The 14,408-nt window shown below is 38.3% G+C and overlaps 1 protein-coding gene across 1 annotated transcript in view; it reads left to right on the top strand.

Moving 5' to 3' along the window:
• Positions 1–14,408, top strand: part of Col4a6 (collagen type IV alpha 6 chain) — a 344,979-nt gene that overhangs the window by 170,566 nt on the left and 160,005 nt on the right. The window contains exon 3 of the mRNA NM_001427260.1: positions 7,762–7,842. Coding sequence (NP_001414189.1) covers positions 7,762–7,842 — 81 coding nt within the window. The remainder of the gene's footprint in view (positions 1–7,761; positions 7,843–14,408) is intronic.

Genomic DNA, 14,408 nt, shown 5'->3' with positions numbered 1-14,408 from the left:
TCCTCAGGTAGTGCAATGTCCAATTTTCTGAGGAAACTCCAGACTGATTTCCAGAATGGTTGTACCAGTCTGCAATCCCACCAACAATGGAGGAGTGTTCCTCTTTCTCCACATCCTCGCCAGCATCTGCTGTCACCTGAGTTTTTGATCTTAGCCATTCTGACTGGTGTGAAGTGGAATCTCAGGGTTGTTTTGATTTGCATTTCCCTGATGACTAAGGATGTTGAATATTTCTTTAGGTACTTCTCAGCCATTTGATATTCCTCAGCTGAGAATTCTTTGTTTAGCTCTGTACCCCATTTTTAGTAGCGTTATTTGGCTCTCTGGAGACTAACTTCTTGGTCTGAAGTTCTCTTTCTTTGCTGAGTCTTTGTTTTAGGTGTAAGCCTAATTGAGGTTTCATAGAAGGAATTGAGTAGTAGTCCTTCTGATTCTCTGATAAAATTCTTCACTAAAGCTATCCTGAGCTTCTTTTGGTTGGGAGACTTTTATTAACTGCTACTATTTATTTAGGTGTTATGGAACTGCTTAGATGGTTTATCTGATCTTGATTTAACTTTGACACCTGGTATCTGTCTAGAAAATTGTACATTTCATCCAGATTTTCTAGTTTTATTGAGTACTGGCTTTTGTGATAGGATTGATGATTTTTTGAATTTCATCAAATTCTGTTGTTATATCTCCCTAACACCCTATAGAAAGCAAGAAAGTAATCTCAGTGCAATGAAACCAAAGAAGAGAACCACACAAACATAATTACACCTCTAACAACAAAAATAAGAGGAAACAACAATCATTATTCCTTAATATCCCTTAACATCAATGGAGTCAATTCCATAGTAAAGGAAAAAAAAATAGACTAACAGACTGGATATGCAAAGAGGACCCAGCATTTTGCTGCATACAGGAAACACACCACAGTGACAAATATAGACACTACCTCAGAGTAAAAGGCTGGAAAATAATTTTCCAAGCAAATTGTCCCAAGAAACCACCTGTAGTAGCCATTCTAATATCAAATAAAATGAACTTTCAACCAAAAGTTATCAAAAAAGATAAGGAAGGACACTTCATATTCAGCAAAGGAAAAATCCACCAAGATAAACGAACTCTCAATCCTAAATATCTGGGTTCCAAATGCAAGGTACCTACATTCATAAAAGAAAATTTATTAAAGCTCAAATCATACATTGTACCTCACACAATAATACTAGGAGATTTCAACACCCCACTCTCATCAATCGACAGATCATAAAAACAGAAATTAAACAGAGACATAGACAGACTAACAGAAGTTATGAACCAAATGGACTTAACAGATCTTTATAGAACATTTCATCCTAAAACAAAAGGTACACCTTCTTCTCAGCACCTCATGGTACCCTCTCCAAAATTGACCTTCTAATCGGTCACAAAACAGGCCTCAGAGGATACAAGCAGATTGAAATAATCCCATGCATCCTATCAGGTCACAGCAGACTAAGGCTGCTCTTCAATAACAACAAAAAGCAAAGAAAGCTCACATACAAAATGAAGCTGAACAACAATCTACTCAATGATAACCTGGTCAAGTAAGAAATGAAGAAATTAAAGACTTTTTAGAATGTAATGAAAATAAAGGCACAGCATCCCCAAACTTACGTGACACAATGAAAGCAGTACTAAGAGGACAACTCATAGCTCTGAGTGCTTCCAAAAGAGACTGAGAGTACGTACATTAGCAGATTGACAGCACACCTCTAGAACAAAAAGAGCAAATACACCCAAGAGGAGTAGAAGGCAGGAAATAATCAAACTCAGGGCTGAAATCAATGAAGTAGAAACAAAAAGAACTATACAAAGAATCAACAAAACCAGGTTTTTTGAGAAAATTAACAAGATAAATAAACCCTTAGCCAGACTAACCAGAGGGCAGAGAGAGTGTGTCCAAATCAACAAAATCAGATCTGTACCTTTTTAAAAATTGGATTATTTGGTTTGTTGGTATCTAGTTTCTTGAGTTCTTTATATATTTTGGAAATTAGCCCTCTGTCAGATGAAGGGCTGGTGAAGATTTTTCCCCATTCTATAGGCTGCCATTTAGCTACTGGAAGTGTCTTTTGCCTTTCAGATTCACAAGGTCCCATTTATTAATTGTTGATATTAGTGCCTCCACTATTGGTGTTCTGTTCAACAAGTTGTCTTCTGTGCCAATACATTTGGGACTATTCTTCACTGTCTCCTCTATTGCTTTTAGTGTATCTGGTCTTATGTTGAGATCTGTGACCCATTTGTACTGATGTTTTACATGCAGACATCTAGTTAGATCAGCACCATTTGTTCATAGCTTTCTTTTTGCTAGTGTATAATTTTGGCTTGTTTGTCAAAAATCGAGTGTTCCTATGTATATAGATATAAGTTTAGGTCTTCTTTTTGATTCTATTGATGCACCTGTATTTTTATGACAAATTCCATGTGGTTTTTATTACAATTTCTCCATAATACAACTTGAAATCTGGGATGGTGATGCCTCGAAGTTCTTTTATTATACAGAATTTTTTGTTTGATTTTAGCCTGCCTGGGTTTTTTGCTTTTCCATATGAAGCTGAGTATTGTTCTTTCAAGTTATATAAAGAATTGTGTTGGAATTTTGATGACGATTACATTGAATCCGTAGATTGCTTCGGCTATGATGACTATTTTTATCATGTTAATCCTATAGATCTATGAACATAGGATATCTTTCCATTTTCTGCTATCTTTTCCATGTTTTTCTTCAAAGACTTGCATGTTTTTGTCATACAAGTCTGTCACTTGCTTGGTTGGAGTTACACCAAGATATTTTATATTTGTTGTGGCTGTTTTGAAGGAGGTTGATTCCCTGATATCTTTATATATAGGACAACTACTGAGTTCTTGAGTTAATCTTGTATTCAGCCACTTTGTTCAAGGTATCCATCAGCTGTAAGAATGCCCTAGTAGAGTTTTTTTGGAGGGGGTTGCTTATGTATACTATCATATCTTCTGCCAATAGTGATACTTTGATTTCTTCCTTTTGAATTTGTATCTCTTTATCTCATTTAGTTGTTTAATTGCTGTAACTAGAACTTCAAGTACTATATTGACTAGATATGGAGAGAGTGGGCAGTCTTATCCTGTCCCTGATTCTAGTGAAATTGTTCTAAGTTTCTTTGCATCTGAATTGATGTTGGCTTCCTGTATATTGCCTTTACGTGTTTAAGCATTGGCCTTGTATTCCTGCACTCACCAAGATTTTAACATGAAGGAGTATTTCATTCTTCTCCAAGATGTTTCCATGTCTTTGTTTATTTTTTTCAGTTCGTACATGTGGTGGATTATGTTAGTGGAATTTTATGTATAGGGAAGATATGAAACTTGAATGTGGCCTTGACATATGGAGTAATGAGATGGAAATGGCATTAAGATACTAAATGTTAAGGTATGCTCCTTACCATTATGTACCAGGCCATAACAATTTCACTGGACCCTCTTACACAAGAATTCTGCTCTTAGAATGTATTTTGGAAATTGTTGAGCATATTTGCTTTTCTTAACACTGACAAAAGTGGCATTTAATAGTTTAGGGTATTGGAGACTAGATGCATCCTATAATTATACTGTATCATGTACTACATTCAAGCAGGTGCAACCTGGTTATAATTATCTGACTCCAGAACATAGGTAATTTCCATATTAAAATGATTTTTCCATAACATTAGTGTTCCTTATTAAAGCTACCAACTTAAAGAAGGACACGATTATATCTTTTCCAGAGTGTTATCATGAGTTATTTACTGCTTCAGAGACTCGGTGGACCTATTGCAACTACACTCCTCCTATTTGAGATATCATAGCCCCAGCATCACCAGTGAGCAGGATGCCATGTTCATCATGATTTTGTATATTGTTAGCCTCTGCCTATTGCATTTTAGCTATTTAAATATGCATGTATCTATTGTTTCATTTTAAATGACAGTTTTCTTCACAGTATGATTAAGTCATAACATACGGTTTTCAGACTATTGATAACGTCTTTGCCTTTTGCACTATGCATTAAACCCAGAGCCTTGCATATACTAGACAAACCCTCTACCATTAAGCTTTATCTATAACCATTTTTCACTTTTTAATTTTGAGACAACACTTCACTAAGTTGCTCAGACTATCCTTGACCTTGTAATCGTCCATCCTCAGCCACCCATGTCGTTGACATTATAGTCCTGCACCACCGGACCAGGCTGCTTTCAACCTTATTATATCTTTTTCCAATCACTTTCCTTTCAGGATTAAAAAGGAATGCAATAAATGCTTGTAATACAAATGATACGTTTAGTCTGGTACAGTTTTAGACTACTTCCCAAGTTCTTTGTGGCTTTCATTTTCTGTAGGTATATGCTGAAGGTTGTATTTTCAGAGGAAGGTGAGAATACTCAAAAGTAGAAATGACTGGTAAGAAAAACCAAGATATGAGTGGCCCCATACAAGTCAGGATAGCTCATAAGCTTCCTTAGGGCCTTTACTCTCCACACTTCAGTTTAATTGAAGACTCCTGTTGATACTGCCAGGGTTGGCAGACAATTGCCTCATGGCTAATGGGACTTCTCTGATTACTTTCCTCGGAGACAGAGAACAGTGATGCCTGACAGCTTGTTCTGGAGAATTCCTAGAACACCTTAGTTCCTGCTCTTATATTTTTGTTTGGCCTCTGTCACTGGCATTTTGTTCTACTATCTTGTAAAGCTCCCTGACTTCTATAGAAGTAGTTTATTACACATTTTTTCACTTTTGTTTACCCCCGCCCCTGGATTGATATAACGTTTTTTACAGAAAAGCAAACAGATGCCTTATGGGAACAGAATATAGTTTCACAATAAACCTGTTTACTTCTCTCAGTTGATGGGTATAGCTTTCCCCTCACTTAATAGCACGTATTTTTTTCTTCCTACTAATTACAAACATCCTATGAAGAGTGATTTAGTATGCAGGAATGTATGGGTAAGCAAATACAAAACAAGCATAATGCCAAGAATATGAGTCATTATGACAAAGTTGAAATTTAAAATGAATATATCAAATCTGTCACTTTCTTTTAGGGAATACAGAGAAAATTAATAAAAACTTGTAATATAACTGAGTGTCTCTCTTGGTTTTATTTTTATTCTCTTCCTGGTCTCCACCAGTTCAAGGTGCCTCTTCTCAGAGCATCTCTTGATATTACTTTTATTTAAAAAATGTGCCTGTGTGTACCCAGGAAAATGGAGAACAAACTGGAAAGTGCATGGTGCCACTTAACATGTCAAAGGCATAGATAAGAGATAAAATATCTGATATCAGAAAGGTGTTTGGAATCTAAAATAGAAATATTTTGTCATAGCTCTGCCATCACTACCTTATTATGGAAGTGTTGTGGTGATAAAGTAATATAGGAATGTCTTGAGAGATAAGAGACTGAAAAAATTCAGTGTTCTCTGAGAATTAGGAAACGGCAAACATAACACAGAGAGAGGGAAGAATGATTGTGAGGCTAGCTCATGAATATGCTTTTTTCATTGGGGGAAAAGTCCATTATTAAACAAAAAGAAGTTGAATAATACTAAATCCCACCCTAGAGATGAAGTTCCTGTTGCAAATATTATTGGAATTAATGTTTAACTATTTTACCATGGCAGATTGCGTCAGAATGGCAGTTTTCCTTCATTTGGAGTCCTTTATTGAGGCTGTGGTAGACAGTAGACTTAGAAAACACTAAGGCCTAATTGTCAAGTCTTTGAGGTTAGTCTTGATTTATATCATGGTTTCATTGTTGTAGTCAGTAATCGTTATTTGGTGATCATCCATTGCTTTAGGCATTAAGGTTACCAGGCTGTGCAAGGCAGATGATGTCCTTAATGAACCAGAATTTGTGTTCTAGTGGGCAAAGATGATGTCTGATGCTGAAAAGGTAACAAAGGAAGTAACTAGGGACCACCTCAAGGTGAGTTCTCTGGAGTGACCTAACAACCATCAAACCGAGACCTGGCTTATATGAAGAAGCAAGAAATAAAGAAAACCATCTGGGGAAGAACATTCCAAAAAATGACACTGTTCCTGTGGCAAATCAAGTTATTAAAATTTTTATTTTGAAATAATTCTTTGACAGAATATTATTTTTTAAAATGAAAGCAAATTTGCATACTTAACAAGACAGGCTTACTTATTTGTTTTTATATAAAGGATTCTTGGCTGAATATTTGATAATGCAGGGCATACATATACATCTTCAATATTTTTCAGAGTTGATCAATATTTTGATTTTGTAAATGTCAATGCTGAGAACACTGCACTGTGTGAATGTGTTGTGCAAATAAATGGCAGGCACATATTTAGGACAAATTTAGAAAGAGTTGGAGATTGTTCCTCAATACCAAGTCAAAATTCATTGAAATATTATTTATAAACCTTAGGTCAGCAAGTTAAACAAAGAAATTTAAAAATCAAGGTTCTAACACGATAAAATCCAAAGGCACTAATCTGACACATGTTGAAGAATGACATCAGGGAACCATTGGGAGTCTTCGTTTTCTGTAGTTAAGTCGTTATATGTCTATAAAAGCAGGAACCTTTCCATGTCCTATAGAAACACTGCAGTTCATAATGTACAATAGTCTTAGGTCTGAACAGAGGTGTCTCAAGCAGTGTTCGTTGACACTGTGTAGTGTTAACATGTGACATGGCAACATGCACAGAGCACAGTGTCCATGCTATGTGTTCAGATCCAAGGCTGCAGTGAACCCACTGACACAGCACAGTTGACTGTGGTCAGAAACACCTTAAACTCATTACATGTTTGATTTTGAACTAGATTTTTCATGGTTGCATGTTCAGAAACATTGTACTGTTGCAAAAGCTTTTATGACAATGCATGTTCTCAGTCACATGTCCCCAGAAAATGTCACAGAAGCTGTGATTCTGTTGGCAGGAAAGTTCGAGAACATGGATGAAGGAACCAGGGGAATTTGTTTTATAGCATCCCCTTCTGCAGTGACTAATCTAGTCCCTTGGAACCTACCCGACTCCACATGCTGAGATTTTTGAAATAGAATGAGTGTTTTCCCGTGTGATTAAAGCTGAATGAGCTAGGAAGAGACTGAGATGAGTTTTCGCACCATGATCACATATCAGGCCATTTGAAGGACTCTTGAACGTCAATTAGTCATCATTGCTATCTCACTGACCATGTCATCAAGCAGTGTAGAGAGGGGAATGGCGTTAAGGAGGTCCCAAAATAATGTGCACGCGATGCTACCTGAGCACTCTGAATCTGACTCATGAGGTGCAGAAGTATCATTAGAAGTCTAAACGGGGGTGAAAATAGATCCTGAGAAGATGAGAAAAGAGTGGATGGTCACTATTTTCATCTTCCTCTATATTTCTAGCATGTTCCCCTAGGTAGGCAACAAGTACTGCTTTGTCAATAAGTACAAATCCATAATCTCTGGACACCTTCGACCCCAGCCCCAGTAACACGCATTCTCTTGTATTCTGCAACTGAAGTTTCTACTAATGAAGTAATGTCTATATCCCCATTTCTGAACCAGCAACCAAGCTGGCTACTTGATAAAGTAGACTTTACCTAAACGTCTTTCTTTCAAATAATGATGTCATTGTATGAAATCAGTTCATTACTTCGTTAAGAAGAATGTGACCAAAGGTTAAGTTCCCTGGGGTAATGATTTCCCTGGTTCACATGCTCTTCTAACATTTTTTCTTTTTATTTAATAGGGACAGAAGTCCTATAGACAGCCATGTGGGGGCCAAGACTGCAGTGGAGCCTGTGCATGCTCTCCTGAGAAAGGAGCAAGAGTAAGTTGCTTGTTGCATTGTTGAAAGACAAATAGTCACAAGGAGGTATTGTTTATTTTATCTGTTTCCTTTAAAATTAAATGGTGTAAAACTTGCTCTTCTGACCTCATGACAAAAGCAAAGTGCTGAGAGCAAGCTGGAAAGCACTTTGCTCGCTGCTAACAAGCAGAAAGAGAGTGGTCAATTTTCCGAGGGACTGTGAAGAGGTTTCCATCACTGACTTTATGCCAAGGCACCCCCACAGTGTCATTGGAATGTCTCCAAAAGCTAGTTAGATTGTGCAGAACCAGATTATGATAATGTTTGTGGATATGTGGAGAATTTACTAGCTCATTTATATCCACTTAGTTTCTCCTTGCCACTCTAGTGAATAGGTGATTCGGTTTTTATCTACAGATTGGGATGCAACTTGTCCCAAATCACTTGCTAACTGAGAATAGAAGCGAGAGTACAAAAAGGCTCTAAAGTCCAGAAATACAGGCCACTGTAAAATGGTTTGCAGATACTCTATTAAAATAAAAGCTATGCTTTAAAATACATTTTACAAATCTATACAAACTGCCATATGAATGAAATAAACACAGCATTTTTCTCTCAGTCCCTATGTACACGATGTGATTTCTCCCAAATTACCCCCTATCTTTAGTATAATACAGAAAATGTATTCAAGTACGTTCATTCAACTAAAATTATAGATATTTCTCAGAACTTCTGGCTGTTGTGTAAAATTCAGATCACCAAACTTCTAGGAGTATGTTATGTTTGCATTATCATCAGATTCAAATAAGCCGAAGAGCTTATACTGTTAGAGGCAGGTATGGCACAGGGAGGTCAACCAACCCTTCAAAAGCACCGTCAAACAGGGAACATGGTGACCGTTCCACCTTCTCTTCCATTATCTTCCATTTGCAGTAAAGTGAAATGTCAAACTCTGCCAGAATCTGAAGGAAAGGAATAAAAAGCCATCTCTTCATCTGAAAGGACTGTGCCCATTACACATTAAGGACATGAACGTAGAGAATCGTAAGCTATCAGAATAGGAATGCATTTTAGGGAGCTCTTCATCTTATCCACTGATTGTACAGAGGAAACAGAGTTAGAGGGACAATGACTTCCTGGGGGTCACACAGCAAATTGATGGCAGATCCCTTTTGATGTCTTACCTGTTCTCTTCACTCACTTGAAGGCTCTTCCTGCCTTCTAGTGAATCTATCTATGTTCACTGTAGCCACCAAAGGCCAATGCATTCTTTTAAAAGAATTTTTATTACATTGATTTTTTTTGTTGGAGGGCACTTCATGCATGTGGAGGTCAGAGAATAACAACTGGGAGTGAGTTCTCTCTTTATACCATTTGGGTCATAGGGATAGAACTCTGGATGTCAGCCTTGGCAGAAAGCACCTGCAGCCACTGAATCATTGACTGGTCCCAATTGACTTTTCATCAATGTGATAAAAGGAAAAACAAAGCAAAGGCATGCCTGATGATTTCTTAGTGCCACTGTTTTTGTGACTTTCTTCTGTCTATAATAAATACTGTATACATGTCTATACAGTCACGCTCCAGTTTTTAAATTCTATTTCCCAAACTGAATTAAAAAGTGTGTGTGGGGGGGTGTTTATTTTCAGTTTTGTTTTTGGTCTGGTTTGATTGATTGGATTTTTTGTTGTTTTTTGTTTGTTTGTTTGTTCTCTCTCTCTCTCTCTCTCTCTCTCTCTCTCTCTGTGTGTGTGTGTGTGTGTGTGTGTGTGTATGTGTGTGTATGTGTGTGTGTGATAATTACGGAGGTTTCTTCTATCTCTAGTTGAACATATGTACCTTTTGCTGGTGATTTTACTTTGTTCTTTATTTTTCTCACTCCATAGATGAAATGCTTTCTCGGCAATACTTAAACTGATTTCCTTGTGCTGATAACTATATAAATACTAAAGATAAGAATTATTACATATACATTTTAACTTTCAAAACTACTGGGAAAACTACCTCCCACAAAGTATCTTCAAATTCTTCCCTATTCACTATGTATGTGACACGGTTTTGCTAAGTACTTGACAGTTTTACTAATAGGAGTGAAAATTATCCCCATTCACTGACAATCTATGAATCTCAGCACATGGCCACATATTTGCTAAAAGTTTGTCAGTCTTCTGTGAACTTCCTGCACATATCACCTCTGACATTTTTATGTCTCTTTTTATTGGATTTTTAAAAATTTATTTACATTTCTAATGTTATCCTCTTTCTTGGTTTCCCGTCGACAGACCCCCTATAATATCCCCCTCCCTATATTCTGAGGATATTTCCCCACACATCCACCCAGGGCTTCCTGACTCTATGCCCTATACTGAGGGATCCAGCCTTGGCAGGAACAAGGGCTTCTCCTCCCATTGGTGCCCCACAAAGCCATCCTCTGTTACATATGCAGCTGGAGCCATGGGTCTGTCCATGTGAACTCTTTGGATGGTGGTTTAGTTCATAGGAGCTTGGGTTGGTATTGTTGTTCTTATGGGGTTGCTGACCCCTTAAACTCCTTCAATCCTTTCTCTAACTCCTGTGAAGGAGACCCTGTTCTCACTTCAATAGTTGATTGCTAGAGTCTATCTCTGTATTTGTCATGCTCTGGCAGAGCCTCTCAGGAGACAGCTATATCAGGCTCCTGTCAGCATGCACTTCTTGTCATCAGCAATAATGTGTGGGTTTGGTGGCTATATAGATATGGGCTAGATCTCCAGATGAGGCAAGCCCTGAATGGCCATTCCTTCAGTCTCTGATCCAAACTTTATATCTACATCCCTTCCTATGAATAATTTTGGTCATCATTTTAATAAGGACTGAAGCATCAAACTTTGGTCATCCTACTTTTTGAGCTGCATGTGCTCTGTGGATGGTGTCTTGGGTAATTCAAGCTTTTGGGATAATATCCACTTCTCAGTGAGTGCATACCATGTGTGTTTCTGTGTGTGTGTGTGTGTATGTGTGTGTGTGTGTGTGGTTGTGTGAGTGTGGTTGTGTGAGTATGTGTGTGTGTGTGTGTGTGTGTGTGTGTGTGTGAGAGAGAGAGAGAGAGAGAGAGAGAGAGAGAGAGAGAGAGAGAGAGAGAGAGAGAGAGAGATTGGGCTACCTCACTCAGTATGATATTTTCTAGTTCATTCCATTTACCTATGAATTTCATGAAGTCATTGTTTTTGATAGCTGAGTAGCACACCACTGTGAAGATGTTCCACCTTTTCTGCATCCATTCCTCTATTGAGGGGCATCTGTGTTCTTTCCACCATCTGGCTATTATAAATAAAGCTGCTATGAACATAGTGGAGCATGTGTACTTCTATATTGGAGCATCTTTTGGGTATATGCCCAGGAGAGGTATAGCTGTGTCCTCAGGTAGTTCAATGTCGGATTTTCTGAGGAACCTCCAGACTGATTTCCAGAATGATTGTACCAGTGTGCAATCCCACCAACAATGGAGGAGTGTTCCTCTTTCTCCACATCCTCACCAGCATCTGAGTATTTAATCTTAGCCATTCTGAATGGTGTGAGGTAGAATCTCAGGATTGTTTTGATTTGCATTTCCCTAATGATTAATGATGCTGAACATTTCTTTAGGTACTTTTCAGCCATTGGATATTCCTCCGCTGAGAATGTTTTGTTTAGCTATGTACCCCATCTTTAATAGGATTATTTGGCTCTCTGGAGTCTAACTTCTTAAGTTCTTTGTATATTTTGGATATAAGCCCTCTATCTGTTGTAGGATTGGTAAAGATCTTTTCCCAATCTGTTGGTTGCCGTTTTGTCCTAACAGTGTCCTTTGCCTTACAGAAGCTTTGCAATTTTATGAGATCCCATTTGTCCATTCTTGATCTTAGAGCGTAAGCCATTGGTGTTTTGTTCAGGAAATTTTTTCCAGTGCCCATGTGTTCCAGATGCTTCCCTAGTTTTTCTTCTATTAGTTTGAGTGTGTCTGGTTTGATGTGGAGGTCCTTGATCCACTTGGACTTAAGCTTTGTACAGGGCGATAAGAATAGATTGATTTGCATTCTTCTATGTGCTGACCTCCAGTTGAACGAGCACCATTTGTTGAAAGTGCTATCTTTCTTCCATTGGATGGTTTTAGCTCCTTTGTAAAAGATCAAGTGACCATAGGTTATGTGGGTTTATTTCTGGGTCTTCAATTCTATTCCACTGTTCTACCTGCCTGTCTCCTTACCAATGCCATACAGTTTCTATCACTATTGTTCTGTAATACAGCTTGAGGTCAGGGATGGTGATTCCCCCAGAAGGTCTTTTATTGTTGAGGATAGTTTTCATTATCCTGGGTTTTTCCTTATTCCAAATGAAATTGCAAATTGCTCTTTCTATCTTTATGAAAAATTGACTTGGAAAATTGATGGGGATTGCATTTAATCTGTAGATTGCTTTTGGCAAAATGGCCATTTTTGCTATATTAATCCTGCCAATCCATGAGCCTGGGAGCTCTTTCCATCTTCTGAGATCTTCTTCAATTCCTTTCTTCAGAGACTTGAAGTTCTTGTCATACAGATCTTTCACTTTCTTGGTTAGAGTCACAAGAATGTATTTTATGTTATTTAGGACTATTATGAAGGGTGTAATATCCCTAATTTCTTTCTCAGCCTGTTTATCCTTTGAGTAGAGGAAGTCGACTGATTGGTTTGGGTTAATTTTATATCCAGCTACATTGCTGAAGTTGTTTATTGGGCTTAGTAGTTCTCTGGTGGAACTTTTGGGGTCTCTTAAGTGTACTAACATATCATCTGCAAATTGTGATATTTTGATTTCTTCCTTTCTAATCTGTATCCCTTTGATCTCCTTTTCTTGTCTTATTGCTGTGCCTAGGATTCGAGAACTATTTTGAATAAGTAGGGAGAGAGTGGGCAGCCTTGTCTAGTCCCTGATTTTAGTGGGATTGCTTCAAGTTTCTCTCCATTTAGTTTAATGTTAGCAACTGGTTTGCTGTATATGGCTTTTACTATGTCTAGGTATGGGCCTTGAATTCCTGTTCTTTCCAGGACTTTTATCATGAAGGGGTATTGAATTTTGTCAAATGCTTTCTCAGCATCTAATGAAATGATCATGTGGTTTTGTTCTTTCAGTTTGTTTATATAATGGATCACGTTGATGGTTTTCTGTATATTAAACCATCCCTGCATGCCTGGGATGAAGCCTACTTGATCATGGTGGATGATTGTTTTGATGTGCTCTTGGATTCAGTTTGCCAGAATTTTATTGAGTATTTTTGCGTCGATATTCATAAGGGAAATTGGTCTGAAGTTCTCTTTCTTTGTTGGGTCTTTGTGTGGTTTAGGTATAAGAGTAATTGTGGCTTCATAGAAGGAATTCGGTAGTGCTCCATCTGTTTCAATTTTGTGCAATAGTTTGGATAATATTGGTATGAGGTCTTCTATGAAGGTCTGATAGAATTCTGCACTAAACCCGTCTGGACCTGGGCTCTGTCTAGGAAATTGTCCATTTCCTGCAGATTTTCAAGTTTTGTTGAATATAGGCTTTTATAGTAAGATCTGATGATTTTTTTAATTTCCTCTGAATCTGTAGTTATGTCTCCCTTTTCATTTCTGATTTTGTTAATTTGGACACACTTTCTGTGTCCTCTTGTTAGTATGGCTAAGGGTTTATCTATCTTGTTGATTTTCTCACGTCTTTCTTGAAGTCCTCCAGCATCATGATCAAATATGATTTTGAGACTAGATCTTGCTTTTCTGGTGTGTTTGGATATTCCATGTTTGTTTTGATGGGAGAATTGGGCTCCGATGATGCCATGTAGTCTTGGTTTCTGTTGCTTGGGTTCCTGCGCTTGCCTCTCGCCATCAGATTATCTCTAGTGTTACTTTGTTCTGCTATCTCTGACAGTGGCTAGACTGTCCTATAAGCCTGTGTGTCAGGAGTGCTGTAGACCTGTTTTCCTGTTTTCTTTCAGCCAGTTATGGGGACAGAGTGTTCTGCTTTTGGGCGTGTAGTTTTTCCTATCTACAAGTCTTCAGCTGTTCCTGTGGGCCTGTGTCTTGAGTTCACCAGGCAGGTCACTTGCAGCAGAAAAGTTGATCTTACCTGTGGTCCCGAGGCTCAAGTTCACTCGCGGGGTGCTGCCCATGAGCTCTCTGCAGCGGCAGCAACCAGGAAGATCTGCGCTGCCGTTTCCGTGAGCTTCCGTGTACCAGGGTTCCAGATGGTGTTTGGTGTTTTCCTCTGGCATCTGAGATCTGTGCAGAGTGCAGTCTTTTCTGGTTTCCCAGGCGTGTCTGCCTCTCTGAAGGTTTAGCTCTCCCTCCCACGGGATTTGGGTGCAGAGAACTGTTTATCTGGTAGATCCCTTCAGGTTCTGGCGGTGTCTCAGACGCAGCGGTCCTGCTGCTCTTGGGCCCTCCTCCACGGGAACACCTCTGATTTTTAAGGTGATGATTCTTACCCCTGCGAGGAAATGTTAGATAAAAATGACCTTTGTGGAACACATTTGAAGTGAAGTTTAACTAAATCGTGATGGTTTCTGGTGAGTAGAAAATAATGAGTGAACCTTAACGAACAGGGAACTGAGG

This window comes from Rattus norvegicus, chromosome X, assembly GCF_021556685.1.
Source record: "Rattus norvegicus strain SHRSP/BbbUtx chromosome X, alternate assembly SHRSP_T2T, whole genome shotgun sequence".
Taxonomy (NCBI): Eukaryota; Metazoa; Chordata; class Mammalia; order Rodentia; family Muridae; genus Rattus; species Rattus norvegicus.
This window is presented reverse-complemented; position numbering and strand designations above follow the sequence as displayed.